Source organism: Sus scrofa, chromosome 6 (genome assembly GCF_000003025.6).
Source record: "Sus scrofa isolate TJ Tabasco breed Duroc chromosome 6, Sscrofa11.1, whole genome shotgun sequence".
NCBI lineage: Eukaryota > Metazoa > Chordata > Mammalia > Artiodactyla > Suidae > Sus > Sus scrofa.
In genome coordinates, this window is record NC_010448.4 from 48,962,683 (window position 1) to 48,982,480 (window position 19,798).

The 19,798-nt window shown below is 55.1% G+C and overlaps 2 protein-coding genes across 3 annotated transcripts; one reads left to right on the plus strand and one right to left on the minus strand.

Annotated features, from left to right (window-relative positions):
- C6H19orf54 (chromosome 6 C19orf54 homolog) lies at positions 147 to 8,362 on the minus strand. 2 transcript variants are annotated; one of them, XM_003127147.5, is made up of 6 exons: positions 7,237 to 8,362; positions 3,771 to 3,839; positions 3,191 to 3,315; positions 2,438 to 2,567; positions 1,859 to 1,929; positions 147 to 1,101 (listed from the first exon to the last, which is right to left on the minus strand). In XM_003127147.5, exons 1-6 carry the CDS (start codon positions 7,554 to 7,556, stop codon positions 716 to 718), a joined length of 1,101 nt encoding a protein of 366 aa, XP_003127195.1. In that variant the 5' UTR covers positions 7,557 to 8,362; the 3' UTR covers positions 147 to 715. The 2 variants fall into 2 exon arrangements, with proteins under 2 accessions (XP_003127195.1, XP_005655907.1); XM_005655850.3 differs by lacking the exons at positions 1,859 to 1,929; positions 2,438 to 2,567.
- Positions 9,186 to 19,687, plus strand: SNRPA (small nuclear ribonucleoprotein polypeptide A). The gene is given in 7 exon segments (NM_001077222.1): positions 9,186 to 9,258; positions 12,715 to 12,887; positions 15,301 to 15,456; positions 15,459 to 15,479; positions 17,451 to 17,624; positions 18,026 to 18,114; positions 19,528 to 19,687. Coding segments are annotated over 7 exon segments (846 nt in total).

Here is a 19,798-nt window from a genome sequence, read left to right on the forward strand (position 1 = left end):
GCTGCAGCAATGTCGGATCCTTAACCCACAGTGCCACAGCGGGAACTCCTGCCTTTTATCTGAAATCAGAAAACATATGCAGGGGAAGGTGCTAAGTCCAAGGCTGAGGAATCTTCCCTGAGGAAGTGATAAGGAGTCAGGACAGAGCAGTTTCCGAGTTATTTTTAATAGAAGGGTGGTGGGGGGTGGGGAGCAGGACACTCTAGGCACCTGAGAAGCCAGTCTGGCACAAAGTGTGGGGAAGAACAGCCCAGGTTAGGGGAGGGGAGTTGGGGCCAGGAGAGTTGAGTCCCTGTCCTTCGAGTAGCAAAGAGCTACGGGGAGCGTCTCTGGTGGGCAGTGGAGAGGCTGGTTTCCTAGGCTTCCCCGGGAACGGCACTGGGAGGCAGCAAGGGCTCCAGCGGCAAGGCGCTCGCACACATCCAGAGAGGGGGTGGTGGTTTAGAAGAGGGTGGTCACCAGTGATAAACGCCGAGGCGGGGTGGACAGGACCTGGGTCTGAGCGCTTGTCAGTCTGCCCTGCAGAGGGAGCCTGTCCATCAGACTCCTGGCCCCAGCACCCCAGCCCAGAGGAGGTGCTTGACATTGGAGGGTGGGCTTGGAGAAGGGGGAGTTGGGGCGAGGCCCAGGATCAGGACTGGATGGATTCTGGGGGCCCCTGAAAGAAGGATCCTGGCTGGAGGTCCTCAGAGATCCAGCCCAAACCCTCAGGCCGTCACGCAGAGGGAGAAGCTGGAGCGCCCTGGCCTGAGGCTGCAGCAGGCTGGTGGCTTGAGTCCTGGGGTCGAAGGAGCAGGGCCTGGCCACAGAGGCCGGCCCGCACCCCGCCGGCAGGCACCACATACTCCCGGCCATCCGTGGCCCTCAAGGGCGAGAAGTCTGTCAACTGCAGGTTGCTGTCCCGGACTTGGTCGTAGTCCCACAGCTGGTAGTGCCAACTCTTGCCCTGCTTGGAGAGGAGGTAGATGGTGCCTGTGGAGCCTTCCTCCGGCAGGGCTGGTGGCTGGTGGGGCGAGCTGGCTGCTGGGTGGAACAGGCCGGGCAGCTCCGGGTCCTCCGCATAGCCGACGTCGGGCACAGCCTGCACACCCAGCAGCACCCCTGGGGAGAGAGGGGGAAGCTCTGAGTTGGAGCTGAGCCCTGCCCAGGGGCCGGGGCTCTGAGTGCCCCCCACAGTCCTCCAGGGTAGGTGCTGCCCCCATCCCCACTGTCACGGAGGAGTCTGCAGGGGCCAGCATGCACACGGCTGGGCGGGGATTTGGACCCAGGTGCCGGGCTGGGACTGCAGGCATTTTAGGTCCTGCCTCTGACAGCGTCAGCACAGGGAGGTACCACCGAACACAGTAAATACCACTGCTGCAGCTGTTGCCACCAGCTGTCCAGAACAGCAGTGCTCAGAGAGGTACCTTCAAAGGCACAGCCGTGCACACAGGGGAGCCTCCAGCCAGGCTACCTGATCTGCAAATGCGGTCCTTTCAGGCAGGTGGCAGGATGCTGCTGCTTGGCGTAGCTAACACTTACTGACACGGGTAACAGATCAGGCACCATTCAGAGTTCTACATCCTCCTAAGGTGGGGGCTACTGTCACCTTGATTTCTAGACAGGGAAATGGCGGCCCAGAGTCACAGGCGTGGATGTGGCTGTATCAAGACTGCGGCCCAGACTCTTTGACCCTTGTCTGTGCCCAGTTTCTGTCTGTGGAAACCCTAACGGGCACCTGCTGCCGGCCAGGTCCCTGCTGAGCACCCTGTGGGGCCTGGGATGGCCCAGCCGCAGCTCCTGCCCTGAGTACTCGGGAGGCACCAGCGCAAGGGTGAGAATGTGAGGAGGAGTGACAGGGCACGGGAGGGGGGCCCACCTGCACTCACTGCCCAGTGGGCCTTGTGGCCCTTCCGCTGACATGGCTCGTGGTTGAAGTCCTCGTCGTAGCTGGCACCAGGGTTAAGGCTAAAGCTGTGGTATGGGGAGCTCCCGTCGTGGCTCAGCAGAAATGAATCTGACCAGTATCCTTGAGGATGCAGATTCCCTTCCTGGCCTCGCTCAGTGGGTTAAGGATCCTGTGTTGCCGTGGCTGTGGTGTAGGCTGGCAGCTGTAGCTCCAATTTGACCCCTAGCCTGGGAACCTCCATATGCCAAGGGTGCAGCCCTAGAAAGACAAAAAAAAAAAAAAAAAAAAAAAAAAGCTGTGGTGTGGCCCTGGGACCTACTCTTCTCTCTCTCTCTTTTTGGCTATACCCACAGCATGTGGAAGTTCCCAGGCCAGGGATTAAAGCCGTGCCACAGAAGTGACCTGAACTGCTGCAGTGACACTTACTGGATCCTCAACCCGCACCACAAGGGAATTCCTTCTTTTTTTTTTTTTTCTTCTTTCTCCGGGGGTGGGGGGAAACCCACCCTTCCCCATCCCTCCCCTGCTCCCTTCTTGGTGCTGGGATACGGGATAAGCAGGGGATGTCCGGCGACAAGGTGCAGCAGGACATGGTCTCGGTTGGGACTGCCCAGGCCGCCGTGGAGCACCTCTGCCTGGCAGCCCAGTACCTCCCGGGCCAGCCTGCCCATGTCGGCCACTGCAGGGACAGAGCAGACACAGAAAGAGAGATCGCTGGAGTTACTGTTGTGGCTCCATGGAAACGAATCTGACTAGTATTCACAAGGATGCAGGTTCGATCCCTGGCCTTGCTCAGTGGGTTAAGGCTCTGGCGTTGCCATCAGCTGTGGTGCAGGTCACAGACATGGCTTGGAACTGGTGCTGCTGTGGCTGTGGCGTAGGCCAGCAGCTATAGCTCTGACTCAACCCCTGGCCTGGGAACCTCCCTATGCCCTAAAAAGACAAAAAGAAAAAAGAAAGCGAGAGAAGTCACTGTGTACCTGGCCTTGTGTCAAAGGCTTTTGGAAATCCGTGCCCGTAACCTTCACCTTGATCATCACCACTTTGTATAAATGTCAAAAATGAGGCACAGATACGGTAAGATGCTTGTCCACAGCCACATGGCAGGAAGTGGCAGAGCTGGGCTGGGAACCCAGGTAGCGTGGCTCAGAGTCCACCTCCTAACACTTTGCTCTCCTGAGGGGGTGGGGAGGGCCCGAAGAATGGAACAAAGTCCCCTCATGCACCTGCTGTGACCTAGCCAAGCGCTCCAGTCCCCTCCTGCAGGACACCCAGTGTGAAAGCCCCCTACTCCCAACTCACCTGAGAACATCTCCCCCTGGGCCGTGTATCTTCTCTCCACGGCCACCTGCACGAGTCTCTCCAGGGGGATGCCGCTGGGGGGCACCAGGAGAGTGCCTGCCATCCACAAGGCCACCAGCCCGCACCTGGGGAGAGAGAGGCCCAGCCCCTCAGCCCCCAGGTCTTTCCAAGGCTCCCTCTGCCCTGAAAGCTGGGCTGTGGGGAGCAGGTCTGCCGCCCTGGGGGAGTTCCCATCTCCTCTCCCGGGCCGAGCCCCTCTTAGGAGAGAGGCTTCTCAAGGCCAGCACCCAAGGCTGGAGGGCTGGTGGACAGCGAGGGGGAGATGTCCCTTGGGCTTCCAGGAGGAACAGGTGCCAAGGTGGAGTCAGAGATAATGGGCCAGGTTTGTTTGTTCACTTGCTCGTTCATTCCAACAGTTTACTGCGCATGCACCCGGGATGAGGACCTGGCACGGACCCCATCCCTCCCCTCCTCCTCCCCAGGCTGCCTGGGACGGACCCACTCCTCCCACACTCCCAGGGCAATCCTCACAAAGCCAGGGCAGAGGCCAAGGGCTTGGGGTCCCAATCAGGGCACGTACTGAGGGCCTTCCTGGATGAGGGAGGGCAGGTCGGCACAGAAGAGAATCCACTGCAGGTCACTTCTGAAACTGAATTCGAGCCACACTCAGGTTATGAGGGCACCAGCTCCTAGGGTCCCCCCATGGAGGGCTGGCTGGGAGCGGGGTGTCGAGGGGTGGTGAAAGGGCGGAACACAGGCCGGCTGTTCCCCGGCCGAGGCCACCCTCGGCTGGATCAGACTCCCCTCATCCTTGATGAGACACTTCCCTCCTCAGCCGCGCAGTGGGAACCATCTTCTGCCTGCCGCTGTCTGCTCTTCCTCTCAGTTACTGAGGGGCAAAGAGCACATGTGCCAGCAACTTTGCAACTAGGAGCCAGAGGGACATTTTTTGGTTTTTTTTGGCTGCGCCTGCATGTGGAAGTTCCCAGGCCAGAGATGGAATCCAAGCCACTGCAGTGACAATGCTGGACCCTTAACCCACTGAGCCACCGGGGAACTCCCAGAGGGACTGATTTATTAGAGGAAATCTCTCAAAGGGTGTCTCTACACCATGGATGAAAAAATTAATCCAGAGTCAATCGAAGAAAGAAAGGGAAAATTTTCTTCAAATTTGAGGATTATCACCCAAGAAGAGCATTGCAAAAAAGCTCGGAGGACTGTTCCACCCTAAGCGGCCAAAGCACTGTTATGTAAGTTTTTGAGACAAATGGCTGGTTATATGTCCAATAACATAGCATGGACAGGTTACTCAATCCAGACCTGTAAGTACAAAGCTAGAGAGCAGCAGGTCCTGGGTCACTGTGGCCCCTTCACGAGATTACAACGGAAGGCTGTCTCCTAAGGAGCCGTGGCCCTGGATGAGATGAAGAAGGAATGGCAGCCCCTGAGGAGGACCAGAGAATGCAGATGCAGAAGTGGGAGGGGGAGGCCCAAGTGGGCAGAGGAATATTCTATCTATTTCTCTCATCTTGCCAAAATATACGAATTTTATTTCATCAATACTCAAACTCAGGGTTCCTGTCATGACTCAGCAGTTAACGAACCCGACTAGGAACCATGAGGACTCGGATTCAATCCTTGGCCTTGCTCAGTGGGTTAAGGATCCAGCTTTGCTGTGAGCTGTGGTGTAGGTCACAGATGGGCTTGGATCCTGCATTGCTGGGGCTCTGGCATAGGCCGGCAGCTATAGCTCCGATTCGACGCCTAGCCTGGGAACCTCCATGTGCTGCAGGTACGGCCCTAGAGATAAGACAAAAATAAATAAAATTAAAATAATAAAATAAAATACTCAAATTCTGTGAATGTCTTTTTTTTTTTAGGGCTGTACTTGCGGCATATGGAAGTTCCCAGGCTAGGGGTCGAATCGGAGCTGTAGCCACCGGCCTACACCACAGTCATAGCAATTCAGAATCCAAGCCGAATCTGCGAGCTACAGCATAGCTCACGCCAATGCCAGATCTTTAAGCCACTGAGCAAGGTCAGGGATCAAACCTGCGACTTCATGGCTCCTCGTCAGATTTGTTTCCGCTGCACCACATGGGAACTCCATGTGAATGTTTTTCTGCTCTCAAGCCCGTTTCTCAGGCAGTTAGGGTGGAAATCCCTTCACTCAGCCTTGAACAAATCCAGGTAGTGACTGCTTCGGGCCCCTAAGAGATCACCTTGTTGGGGTCCTCAGAATATTCTGGTGATCCCATGCCTCCCCCAACCCCCATTCTGGGCTAAGGAGGTGCCTGAAATGTGCTCATAGTTCCATCCCAAAGCCAAGGAAAGGGTAAGGCTGGGGGCCCCCCTCCTGATGAGAGGTGATAACACAGCACAAACGTTAAAAACCGGGAGCCCCGCGGCCCTGCCAGAGTTCAAACTGGCCCCTTCCTCTTCCAAGCTCTGTGGTAAATGACTTCATCTCCATGAGCCTCAGTTTCCTCATCTGGAAAACGGCACAACAGTAGTTCCTTCCTATCTCAGGGCATCACTGAGACAATTAAGGAAATTAGCAAGGAAACATTCAGCGCAGTGCCTGGCAGGTTGTGGACAGGCAGTAACGGGTGGTGTTATTTGCATTAAATTTGCCTCACTGTGGTTGGGGGTTTACTGCAGATTATAAACTTGTCTAGATACGCTGCCAGTTTCTTCTGAGTCTGGGCAGGTCACTTCTCCCTCTGCCCTCCCCACCTCCCCAGCCCAGGGCTCGCCCCTCCCCTCCCGCCAGGGTCTCTGGGTGCTCCAGGCTCCTCCATCCCCGGACTCTCCCTCCACTCTTTGAAGGTAACCTCTCTCCCTGCAAGGGCACAAAGCCCTTCCACAGCTCCCCAGGGCCCTCAGGACAGCCCAGCTTCCTCTGCATGGCCCCCCACACCATGTGGACCTGCGAAACTCCACGTGTGCCACCTTCTCTTGTAGGCAGATAGGTTAGGGGTCCCCAGAGAAAGAGAACAGGTATGGCTTTCTAGACAGAAGAGAACCCAATACGTACAAAGGAAAAAAAAAAAAACAACTCGAGTTCCTGTTGTGGTTCAGGAGATTAAGAACCAGACTAACATCCATGAGGATAGGGTTTCAATCCCTGGCCTCGCTCAGCGGGTTAAGGATCCAGCTTAAGGATCCAGCGTTGTTATGACTGTGACACTTTGGCCTAAGGCATTTTGTGATCTACACTTGGCCACAATGCTCATCCTTGAATAGGTCCAGGAATTAACTCTCTTAAAGGAAGGAATGCAGAAACAAGGGAGGATCAGTTAAGAAACAACAGTGCAGCCTTGAGGCAGGGCCCTGGTTCCTCAAGGAATACACAAAACAATTCACCCTCCAGTGGTGCAGAAACTAAGTCTCCTGCCCCCCAGAAATAAGTATTTGCAAGTCATTAAACACCTCTTTACTTCACTCTGGGCCTGGGCACAAACTGTTTACTTTCCACATCACATACCCCTGAATAATCTGCCCAACAGCACTCAGGGGTCCCCTCTATGCGGGCTGCACTGACCCCCAGCCCAGGTACTCCCTTTGGGCCCTTCCCTCACAGCTCTGACCACCCTGGGCTGTCACTGGTAGAGGTGGGATCTGTCTCTCCCACCGGGTGTTTGTCAGGGCAGGACTTTTTTCATGGCTGAAGGCACACTGCCACTGAAAGGATCTAAGTAGGGGGCTGAAGCAGACAGGCTATTCATTTTTGTTTTTCTCTTTATGGCTGCACCTGGGATAGTGGTCGAATTGGAGCTGAAGCTGCCAGCCACAGCCACAGCCATGCCAGAGCAGCTTGCAGCAATGCTGGACCCTTAATGCTCACCCTGAGTGAGGCCAGGGATTGAACCTGCAGCCTCATGGATACTAGTCCGGTTCTTAACTCACTGAGCCACAACAGGAACTCCAGGCTGTTTGACCTTGAGCAAACGGGAAACCCCAAGAGGAGATGGCTGGAGTGACCTAGGGACAGGTTTTGGGTGAGACCCTGAGTGGGTGGGTGAGGTGGGGCATGGGGACCCTACCGGTCCTTGTGCAGTTTCAGGAGCCTCTTGACATCCTCTCTGCTCTTGGGGACTGGGCCGGCCCTCTCCAAGGCCTCCTTCAGGAGCTGGCTCTTCTCCAGGCCGAAGACATGAGGGGCAGCAAAGCCGGTGGCAGGTGGTGGAGGTGGCAGTGGGGGTGGTGGGGGTACAGGGGCCTGGAGACTCAAGGGAGAGGGTGGAAAAGCTACGTCCGGGAGATTTGGGGGTAGGGGAGGAGGTGGGATGATGGGGGTCTGGGGTGCAGGAGTTTCTGGAGGATGAATTGGTGGCTCTAAGGGAGGAGAGCATGGAGAAATCATTTTGGGGTCTGTGACTTGCACTGGAAGGCTTAGCAGAGGGAAGGGAAGGATCCTCCCAAATGCGTTGGTCACAGGGATGGAGATTCTGAAGGCTTTAGAGCTGAATTCCAGACTTGGGGGAGGAAGGTGAACAGAAGGACTGAAAAAATCAGGGCTAAAACCTGGAACTTTGGAAGCAGACTCAATCCCTGAGGCTGACTGAAATCACAAGGAATTTGAGAGTTAACGCGGTCCTTTAATCTGGAACCAGATTTGAGATACAGAGTTGGGGTGCAAGGCTCAAGCAGTGATACTCATTAGGAGTTAACTTATCAGGGGCTAGATTTGGAAACTTGGGGTTCAATCTCAGGATATGAAAGCTCAGACCTAGAGTAAGGCACCGAAAGCGGATTTCGAGCCACAGGATTAAAGAGTGGGAGAATTTAGGCTAGATATCCACCCCTCGCATCACAGACCCGAGTTTGGAACCTTAGCGCTGACCTTTGAGTCAGAGGTCAAGAGGTCAAAGGACATCTGGCAGGGAAAAAGGCCTAGCTGTGGAGAAAGTCCTGAAATCAGAGCGCAAAAAGAGGAGGCTTGAGGGTTCGGGAAGGCCGATAGATCGGAGGTCGTTGGGAGCCGCAACAACGCTCGGATACGGAACGGAGTCGGAAGGTAAAACACTGCTCCCCTCCCCGCAAAATGGCGACCGCGGCGCACAACCTTTCCCAAATTTCGTGGTAAGACTTGAAAGTGGTGTCCGCCCCTTTAACGATCACGTGACAAAGAACGCGTAGCGGAGGGGGAAGAGGTGGGGCTCCTAAAGAACTGCCTCCGAGGAGTCCGCCGCGAGAATTGCGTCCCGATTGGCTAGAAGCGCGTGAGGGGGCGCGGCCTTCACTGATTGGCTTGTAGCCCGGGGCGCCGCAAAAGCCAAGGGCTTGCAGTGGTCGGGCGGAGTTGTTCTGCTGAGGCGGGAACCCAAGGATCGTTTTGATTGGCAAAACCTCGGTCCGAGAGCGAGACTTACTCTGATTGGCCAAGCTACCAGGTGTCCGCGAGGGGATTGGTTTGTAGAAAGATAAAGGCGGGACCAGGAGAGGAAGTTTTGTGGTCGGCGCACAGCAACGCAGAAGGTGCCGCTTGCGGGAGCTGCGACTTGGTTCGTGAGTAGTGTGCTCAGCGGCCATTGGGATCGGGCGGGTGGAGAGCCTGGCGCCCGGGCCTTGCCGTGCCTCGGGGGGTCGGGGGAAGGAGCTATTTCTGCGCTGTGCGAGGCCAAGACTCCGCAAAGTTCTCACTCCTACCTTAACTGGCTCATACATCCGGGCTTTTTCTCCTGGGCCGCCCTTTGAGCGCGTGGGCCAGTGGGAACCGCCACCTCGGACACCCCGCCTACAGAGTGGCGTAAAGCATCCTGGGACTCGTAGTAAACCTCTCGAGATTTCCTTCACCACGCGGGCAGGAGACGCCGTGTCGTGCGTTTGCTTTGTTTTTCGAGGTGTTTGTCTTTTCCCTCCTCATTACCCACTTGACTTCCTCTTAGAAGGAAGATCTCTAAGCAGCCCACGTTGGGACAAAGGATTTGGAGAAACCCAGTTCCGAGGTTACCTTTTTTATTCTTTCAGCTCTGTCTCAGCAACTCCTTCCATGGCAGTTCCCGAGACCCGTCCCAATCACACTATTTATATCAACAATCTCAACGAGAAGATCAAGAAGGATGGTGAGTTCTGGAAATAGTTCCGACTCGAGGCTGTCCCACACTTGCCGGCCCCCTCGTCTATCCCCAGCATCCGCGTCTCTTTCTCAGTCTTCTCCAGGCAAACTCTTAGCGTAAACCCCAACCCCTCGGCTTTTGCACATGCTGCTTCCTCTGAGTTTAAGACTTCCTCAGTTGTCTTACAGCCAGCCCATTAACCTGGTAACTGTTGCCCATCCTTCGAGGTTTCAACTCAAGGAGCCCTCCTCCCGGAAGTCTTACCCCTCCCCTTTCTGCCTGCCATGCTTGCTTCTAACTTCCCTTGACTCTGAACATACCCCTTTAAGCCCTGATGGTTGTGGACTGTTTTGGGGCAGTCTCCCTGTTGGCCTTTGACCTCCCTGAGGGTAGGAGCTGGAACTGCCTTGGTCATTGTCATGGTCTCAGTGATCAGCCCACAATGACACTGTTTCATTTCAAAGTGAAAATGAGATGAATAATAATGATGGCTAACACTCTGTTTATAAATCTTGATTACATTGAATTTAAATGGCAACCCCGCAGGAAGGACCTGTTGACCCCATTTCTCAGATTAGGTAACTGGGACTCATGGGTAGTTTGATTTGCCTGAGGTCACACAGCATGGAAAAGTGAGTGAGGCCAACACCAGCCTGGAGGAATTCTGCCTGAGAACTGGATTCTTTTTTTTTTTAATTGTCTTTTTAGGGCTGCCCATTGGCATACAGAAGTTCCCAGGCTAGGGGTTGAATCAGAGCTGCAGCTGCCGTCCTGTGCCTCAGCCACAGCCACTTGGGATCTGAGCTGCGTCTGCAACCTATACCACAGCTCACAGCAATGCCAGATCCTTAACCCACTGAGAAAGGCACCCTCGTGGACACTAGTCGGGTTCATCATCGCTGAGCCACGACAGGAACTCCGAAGAACTCAATTCTTGACATTTAACATATTTTTCCATTTTCTTGAGCAAGTTACTGATCCTCATTTTTTATATAGGAAAACTGGAAAAAACCTTAATACAACGTTTGCATGGATGTTATGGGGATTATGTTGACTAAACTGCCATGCAGCTTGTTTTTATGGTACCCAGTAGTTAGTAAAGGTGTTACTTCCTGCTTATCACCTCAAGACAATTGTCAGGAGAACCAAATTGTTGAGGTTGAGTTTGAGGTTGCTGATAGTTCCTGTTGAAGATAATAAAAGAAGCCATGTAAATTTCTCATAAACTTTGGGGGGGGGCACACCTGCAGCATGTGGAAGTTCCTGAGCCAGGGAGCAAACTGTAGCCAATGCCACATTCTTTTTTTTTTTTTTTTTTTTTTTTTTTTGCTATTTCTTAGGCCGCTCCATTGGCATATGGAGGTCCCACGCTAGGGGTCGAATCAGAGCTGTAGCCACCGGCCTACGCCAGAGCCACAGCAACGCGGGATCCAAGCCGGTGTGCAACCTACACCACAGCTCACGGCAACGACGGATCCTTAACCCACTGAGCAAGGCAGGGACCGAACCCTCAACCTCATGGTTCCTAGTCGGATTCGTTAACCACTGCGCCACGACGGGAACTCCCAATGCCACATTCTTAACCTGCTGTACCACAGGAAAACTCCAAATAGCTCAGTGCTTTTAGAGCATGACAGCCAGCCAGTGCTTTGTGGAGCTGGGGACACACTGGTGACTGAGACAGTCCTGGTCCTGGCTTCATGGAGCCACAGTCCAGTGGGGTGATCAGGGCACCTAGAAAGGGGTATTCAGTTTTATAGAAAAGGAGGCATTTTGGAAAAGCTTTCCAGGAAGAGGAGGCAGTATTTTGGATGAGGGAGAAGAGAATTCCTAAGCTGGACCTACATGCACAATGTCTCGGGGCAAAGAGCCCAGGGCATTCTGGGAAGGTAAGTCCTGCAGTTTTGGGTGCCTGAGATTTAGAGGCCTCTCAATAGAACGTTCCAGTGAGCAGCGCCCTCTGGCTCCTGGGTCCTTTTAGGCTGGGTAAAGTGTCGGACTTCATCCTGAGGGCATTGGGGAACCAGACAAGGGGTACCATCCTGTGACAGGTGAACTCGAGTGGACAAGAGAGAAGACTGGAGTGACCCAGAGTCCAGGGGAATGCTGGGGCCCAAACTGAGTTCATGGGATGGAGGGTTGAGACAGCCCAGAGAGATCATTTTGGCTCTTTGCTTCCCACTTCCCCTGCCTCCGTCACATGTCTTTTTTTTTTTTTTTTTTTTTTCTTTTTTTTTGGCTACACAGCACATAGACACACACCCACCCCCCAGTATATGAAAGTTCCCAGCCGGGGGTCAGATCCACACCATGGCAATGATAGGGACCTGTAGTGACAATGCAGGATCCTTAATTAGCTGCACCACAAGGGACTCCCACGCACCTTTTCTCTCTTTTACCAAGCGTCTTCAGCTCAGTACCTTCTTTGCGTAGGGATGGTACCCTTTCTGGCTGTCAGGTATGGTGGTACTGGGTTCAGATGGACTTGGGTCCTGGTCCCTGTGCTGGGTCTTCCCAGCACCCTTGGGACACTCCTCCTAGGCCAGTGACAGATCCTCTGAGAACCTTTTTCCATTTTAGTAAATTTGGGACACTTATAACTGATAACCTCATGAAGTGGTTGAGAAAACTTAGTGGTTCTTCCCATAAGTCACTTAATGGATGGTATCTTCATTCACGCCAGTCTTCTTGAAGGTTTGTGCTGGTGACCAAGCTGTTCATGGGGATACTGCTCTAAACAAATTGGACAGGCTTTAGATGAGGGGGTCAGGGAAGGCCTCAGGTGGCAACATTTCTGCTGCCCTGGGTGACTAGAAAGAGGCAGCCATGTCCATATCAGGAGAAGAGCACTCTTGGTGGCACAAAGGTCCTGAGGCTGAGTTGGTGTGACGGGCCTGAGAAAGGCAGGGTGGCTGGGCTACAGCAGTGAAGGTGGAGTGTGGGGAGAGACGAGGAAAAAAGTCGGCCAGGGCCATGTCACGCAGGCCTGTGCCTGGGTGCTATCGACGGTGAAAAGCAGTGCCCACATTCCGAGTTCCCATCGTGGCTCAGTAGGAATGAACCGACTGGTATCCATGAGGACAAGGGTTGGATCCCTGGCCTTGCTCAGTGGGGATTAAGGATCTGGTGTGGCTGTGGCTCAGGTCAGCAGCTGCAGCTCCAATTTGACCCCTAGCCTGAGAACTTCCACATGCCTCAGCTGTGGCCCTAAAAAAAGAAAAGAAAAGTGCTGGCATTTATTGAGCATTTACTGCGCATTCTTTGTCGACCTCTTCCAGAGATGCGCACGACCACCTGGCTGCTTCTCGGCTCCTGTGGGTGTTTCTGGCTCTTGAGGGATGGCCGGCCCTCACCAGGCTGGGTGCTCTGTCATGGCTTCCCTCTGGGCTACAGGTCCTCTGAGAAAGCAAGCCCCAGCCCCAGGGCCTCCAGTCACCCTCCTCTTTCCTTCCCCCGCTGCAGAGCTGAAGAAGTCCCTGTACGCCATCTTCTCCCAGTTTGGCCAGATCCTGGATATCCTGGTCTCACGAAGCCTGAAGATGAGGGGCCAGGCCTTTGTCATCTTCAAGGAGGTCAGCAGCGCCACCAATGCCCTGCGCTCCATGCAGGGTTTCCCCTTCTACGACAAGCCCATGGTGAGCTCTGGGTGTGTGCCCCTGCTGGGTGCTGCTCCTGTGGGCGGGCTGTATGGGACGGGAGTTTCTCCAGCTGTTCCTCAGCATTGCTGTTCACTGTTTTGGGGGTGCGGGCCACCGTGATCTAGGGAAGCCCCCGGCCTGCACCCAGACCCACGGCGCTGTTGGAGAGACACGCCCGTCTTAGCCCTTGGGCTGGGATGGGGACCTGCACAGCTGGGGAGCCTAGGGGAGGCCTCTCATCCAGTCTGGGAGTTTGCAAGGGGGGCTTTCTGCCTGTGTCAGGAGGGTAGCTGGGGGATGAGGAGCAGAAAGACTGTGGACTGAGGCCTTGAGGTAACTAGGAGCGGGTGAGATATCGAGGAAGTGGGTCATGTTCATTTGGCTGAAGGGGGGAAGAGCGGGGTCCGGTTCATTCGGCTGAAGGTGGGGAGGGCATGGCCTGGAGAGCATGTCGAAAGTCCGGCTAAGGAGTTGGCGTTTGTTCTGGAAGTGGACTTGATTCCGAGGGTGCCGGGGAGCCACAGGAGGTTTTAGGTAGATTCCTGTGGCTGTTGGGTGAGGTGGATCAGAGGAGGGAGCTGAGAGGTGAGCTGAGAAGGTGAGGCATGGCCGGATTCCCAGGTCGCAGGGGTTGGGCCAGGCCCAGGATGGGGCCAAGGGATGGGAGGGAAGGGGTTGCAGATGTTCAGGGGGCCAAGTCGCTGGCCTCGGGGGCTGTCCTTTAGGAGGTGAGGCGTGGCTTACAGTCCCTGCCTGACCTAGAGTTCCTGCCACCTCTCTGGCAGCCGTCCCTGGCTCTTTGGGCTTTTTCCTTTGTTCCTCAGTTAGTCTTGGAGTTTCAACTGCTTGGAACATGCCTTCCTGAACCATTTCCCCTGGGAAGGCGACAGCAAGTGTCAGCGTCTGCAGGTCCCAGGCAGGTGGCTTCATGTGGAGGACATGGGCCCTGGGGCCAGGGGGCAGCCAGGAGTCTTCACCCCTCCTGCCTGTTGTTGCCTCTGGGTTTACAAGCCCACAGTTGCCACGTCTTCTGTTGCTTTTCTGGAGCAGCTGGGAGTTCGCTTTGGAGGACTAAAACCTGCAGCTTTTTGTGTGGACCCTTCTCCCTGCTTTTCTCTGAAGTCACTGCTTGAACCACGTGAGGCACGGAGGTGCTGCGAGTTGGGACCGGGCATCCTGTCAGCTCTGCCTCAGAACCTCCAGCAGCGCTTCTCCGTCCCTGCCCCCACCTGGTTCCAGCCGCCACCCCTGCTCCTCCTGGGCTGTGCCCCAGCCCATGGCTACAGCGCCCATTGGGAGACATGAGGAGGCTGTGTTGGTCCCCTGCTTATAGCAAACACTCCAGGGCTCCGGGCTTTGTCAGGAAAAGACAGAGTCTTCCCCAAGGTCCCCTGTTGCCTCTGAGACTTTGTCTCTCCCCTCCTCATGCACGGTGGCCTCCTTGCTGCTCCTGCACTCACCCTGTGCTGCTCAGCTGCCTGTTCCCTCTGCTGGAGCGCGCTCTCCCTGGCCGGCCGTGCAGCTTTCCTGTCTCTAGGCTGGTATCGCCTCACTCAGGCCTTTCCTTGGCCACACACTGAAACTCTCGGTTTTTCCCTACACTTCTGTCCCCTTCTCCGGGTCACTTTTTCACATTCGTTGTCGTATCTCCCCGCAGCAAACTCCCTCCAAGGGCAGGGGCTGATCAGCCCAACCTGCTCCTACTGTACCCCGACAGCAAGTGTAGGTGCTCATAAACCGCCGGTGAATGAGGTCTGGCCTGGAGACCTGTTCTCTCTCTGATGGAAGCTGCCCCCCGCGCGGTGCTCCTGCCTGGCCTCGCTTCCCTGCTTCCGCCTTGGGCTCTGTGCTCAAGGCTGTCCCATCTCTTTTTCAAAACCTCAGCATCAGGAATTCCTGTCATGGCTCAGCAGTTAGCGAACCGACTGGGGTCCATGAGGATGAGCGTTCGATCCCTGGTCTCGCTCTGTGGGTTAAGGGTCCGGCATTGCCACAAGCTGTGGCATAGATTGCAGACACAGCTCGGATTCTGTGTTGCTGTGGCTGTGGTGTAGGTCACAGACGTGGTTTGGATCCCAAATTGCTATGGCTGTGGTGTAGGCCGGCAGCTGCAGCTCTGATTCAACCCCTGGTCTGGGAACCTCCGTGTGCTGCAGGTATGACCCTTACGAGTTAAAAAAAAAAAAAATCTCAAAGGCACCCGCTTCCCGAGTCCTAGCCATGTGCCCGCACTGTTTGGATCACCTGGAACTCGTGTGGTCCTTACGGTCATCCTTTGAAGTGGGTGGTACCTCCGTCCCCATCTGACAGATAAGGACATGGAGGCTGCTCCTGGCAAGGTCTGATTTTGCAACCCCCGGGTTGGCTCTGAAGTCCAGTCACCTTAACCCTCCTGCTCTCTGCTCGGCAGCGCATCCAGTACGCCAAGACCGACTCGGATATCATCGCCAAGATGAAGGGCACCTTTGTGGAGCGGGACCGCAAGCGGGAGAAGAGGAAGCCCAAGAGCCAAGAGACCCCGGCCTCCAAGAAGGCCGTGCAGGGCGGGGCAGCCGCCCCCGTGGTGGGGCCGTTCAGGGTCCTGTCCCGGTAAGATGCGGCCCTCTCACTGCCAGGCCTTCCTCAGCCCCAGGGGGCTGGCTCGGGCGCAGGGGGTGGGGGGCCTCCCCTTGGGGATCAGAACCTGTGCCCCTCTCCGTTTTCTTCTAGCAACTGTGTGCCTGTCTTGGCGGGAGGGGGTGAGCACATGGATGGTGGTTTCTCCATTGGGAAAGGTCGATCCCTGCCTGCCTGTTTCTCAGGGTCTTTCTTTTCTCCCTGTCTCAGTCTTTTATTTTCTGTCTCTCTTCAACTTTGATTTTTCTGTCTGTGTCTCCTAAGTCAGTGTCTAAGTGGGAAATCCAGAGGAAGCTACTAATCAACTGTTAGGGTTAAAAAGTACATTTAATTTAGCCAGGTCCCAGAGAGAAGGTCAGGACGAGATAGTTCTCTTTGTGGATGTTAGCAAGAAACAAGCAGACTACAGATTGAAAAGGAGCCCCGAGGAGGAATTCAACAGAGCCCTGTGAGACCACCCCCTAAGACAGAGCATCACCCAGAGCAATTGGAGCCGACCTCAGCCAGTGGGTGGGAAGACTCAGGGCGTCACTTCTTTCCAATTCAATCCAAGTTTGACCACATTTCCCGTCCAAATCCCAACAGGAATTTGTGGGGACACTGACAGGCTGGCTGTAAACATCTGGAAAGGCAGGCGAGGAGAGCAAAGCTGGGCCTGCTGTACATGGTCACGGAGATGGCACGTTATGGACCTCAGGGTGGGGAGATAGGCCAGAGACATGGCGTGTGTATGGCCACTCCATGTGTGACCAAGGCATCACGGCAGTCCAGCAGGGAAGGGACTTTGTCCCCTAGTAAGTGGTACTGGACCGATTGGATATCTGTAAGGGGAAAGGTAGCCCCACCTTGACTCTATATACATTAGTTTGAGCTGAATCATAGACTTGACCGTGACCGCTGGAACAGTAAAGTTCTAGAGGAAAACAGGCAGATGTCCGTATGCGTTTGATGAGGGCCTGAAGACTGGAAGCATCCTGTTTTCTAAACAGGACACAGAACGCTTGAAATGCTACAGAAGAAAAGATGGAACCAGAGCCCTCAGGTCTCTGCGCCTCCATGTCAGCTTTTCTGATGGGTTTTGCGCTGTTTGTCCTGCAGCAGGGATGGTGTCTGGGCTACTTCCCCACTCTCCCTCTTCTCTCTTCCAGGCCCAGCTCCCTCCCCACCTTTGACTCTTTGGATGCAATTTCCAGCTCCAGCAGCTCCCTTGTCCGTCTCCTGGCTGCACAAGCTCTGTGCCGTTGGGCCTGCTCTCATCCCCTGAGCGCCACCTCCCACTTCCTTCTGCACCTGCCCCGACCATCCCCGTTCACCTCCGTCTTCCACTCTCTGGTCTCTGGGTCTGTTGCTTTTTCCACAAAGCTTATTTTTAGAAGCAGGAGGACAGCATGCTTATTACAGTGTTTATTTTCCACACTGTCAGTTGATTCAGTTGATAGCATTTTCTTTTTTTTTCCCCTAGGCTTTTCCCGCCTGTAAACAAAATTAGGCCATTCTGGCCTTTTTTTTTTGTTTTTTTTTTTTTTTTAGGGCCTCATCCGCAGCATTTGGAGGTTCCCAGGCTAGGGGTCATATTGGAGCTACAGCTGCCAGATCCTTAACCCACTGAGTGAGGTCAGGGATAGAATCCTCATCCTCACGGATACTAGTCAGATTGGTTTCCGATGCATCACAGTGAGGCTTCCTCTGGCCAATTTTTATATGTTCAAATTTAATTAATTTATTTATTTTTTTTTCTTTAGTGGCTCCTGTGACTTTGGGTCTCTGCTCCATCTATCTCTGGGTACCTTTTTTGCTTTTTCCAAGCTTGGATCTTTTTCCCTGTGTCTCTCACACCTTGACTTTCCTTTTTTCCCTTTTTATCCTCTCCGCTTCCGGCTGACACTGAATGCTCCCCTCCTCGGGCTGCACGCGCCCATCTTAGCCCCCTTCCCTCTCCCACAGGGCATGCCGCCGATGACTCAGACACCCCGCATCATGCACCACATGCCGGGCCAGCCTCCCTACATGCCGCCCCCTGGCATGATCCCGCCTCCAGGCCTCGCGCCCGGCCAGATCCCGCCCGGGGCCATGCCCCCCCAGCAGCTTATGCCTGGGCAGATGCCACCTGCCCAGCCTGTAAGTGTCTGGTCCTCCTGGGGTCTCAGAACACAGGCGTGGAGAAGGGCTAGGGGGACACGGTTTTAGGTTGGGTGGTCTGGGCTGGTGGATGGGGATGGATGTAGCAGTGGCATCAGGCCCTAGCATAGGACAGAGGAAGTGGTGTGTTTGTTAGGGCAGCTTTGGGAGGTCAAGGTGAGGCTGTAGTGAGGGTGGGCTGTGTCTCGGTTCATTCAGTGAACTGGTGAGAACTCCTTATGGGTACAGCAGTGCTCTCTTGGGGCTTACAGTCTAGTGGGGGGGAGGCAAGGTAGACAGGCCACAAGGGAGGGGACATCAGGGCAAGGGCAGGGTAGGGGCTGGAGGGCAGAGGGCTGTACATCCCCCACCGGACTCACGGGCTCCCGGCTCTCATGCAGCTTTCAGAAAACCCACCAAATCACATCTTGTTCCTCACCAACCTGCCGGAGGAGACCAACGAGCTCATGCTTTCCATGCTTTTCAACCAGTAAGTGGGGCCTGTGGCTGGGCAGGGGCTGGGGGGTGGTAGCCAGGAGGTGGCACTGTGGGGACAGTGTCTCAGTTCTGTTGGCACAGGCCTGAGCCTGTTTAGGCTTTGTAGGCAGGATGGTGAGTAGAGGCGTAGAAGGAGGAGGCTGGGCGGGGCCCGCAGCGGGGGGCTCGGTGGCGACGGGGCTGGGGGTCAGCAGTGGCCAGGGCCGTGGGCTTCCTCCACCTTCCAGGCTCTGAGACTCATCTTTCCAGTTGGTAAATTGGACAAAGGCAGAGTGCAGTCAAACAACAGGTGTCACTGGACACTGGCTGGACTGGCAGAATCGGCGTGTTCTGCCTGTAAGTGGGAGAGGTGGGGATGGCCTGTGGCCATGGCCTGGGGTGACTGCCTCCTGTAAGGCGCTCCCCTGGTGGCTCTGCTTCTGGTTGGACAGCCCACAGAGATGCTGACCATGAGATTAGGGGGCTGGCGGTGGGCTGTTCCTCGCAGTGGTGGGAGTAGGAGGCAGCCTGGGAGGAGGGAGCTGTCAGACGCGGATGCTCGCTGCGGCCTGCAGCGCGGCCGTTAGAACGGAAAGAGCAGCTTGGATGGGTCTTGGTATCCCTGAGAGGAAATTTTGAGAAAACCTGATAAGACAGGTAGACCACAGGTGTGCCATATCCGTAGAAGAGTACATATTTCCTAAGAATACTGATGGCAAAAAAGGATGCCTAGTGCACCTGAGGATGGTTGCCTGATGGGGCGGGAAGTAAGGAATGAGAAGAGGGAAATGAAAGAAACAGCAAATCACGGAAGTCAGGGTTGGAGTTTCTGTCATGGCTCAGCAGTTAACAAATCTCATTAGCGGATCCCTGAGAACGCAGGTTCCATCCCTGGCCTCTCAGTGGGTTAAGGATCTGGCATTGCTGTGAGCTGTGGTGTGGGTCACAGATGTGGCTTGGTCCTGTGTGGCTGTGGCTGTGGTGTAGACTGGCAGCTGCAGCTCCGATTTGACCCCTAACCTGGGAACCTCCATATGCCACAGGTGTGGCCCTACAAAGCAAAAAAAAAAAAAAAAAACAACAGACCCGTAGAAGTCAGGGTAGTGGTTTTTCTGGAGTGGAGGCGGGTGGGTTAGGATGGGGAGGACGTGGGGGGCAGTGCTCTGTTTCTTGATCGAGGTTGTGTTTGCTTATGGGTGTTCATGTTAACATTTCTCATTAACTGATGTCTGTGTTGCTGACACTTGGTGGTATTAGGGTTTATCAGCTTAGCGTCGTCTGTGGTTGGGCCGGGTGATTCTTTCTTTCTGGAGCTGTCCTCTGCATTGCGGCATGTTCGGCCGCATTCCCAGCCCTACCCACCAGACGCCACAAAGTTAGGGGACCGTGTCCGTCTGGATCCCTGAGGTTTGGGCCTTTCTCTCAGGTTCCCTGGCTTCAAGGAGGTCCGGCTGGTCCCTGGGCGGCACGACATCGCCTTTGTGGAGTTTGACAACGAGGTGCAGGCGGGGGCCGCTCGCGATGCCCTGCAGGGCTTCAAGATCACCCAGAACAACGCCATGAAGATCTCCTTCGCCAAGAAGTAGCGCCCTTTCCCCATGCCCACCCCTGCCCCCTGTTCTGGGGCCACCCCCGCTCCCCTCGGCTCAGTCCCCTGAAGGTAAGTCCCCCTCGGGGGCCTCCTTGGAGCCACGTGT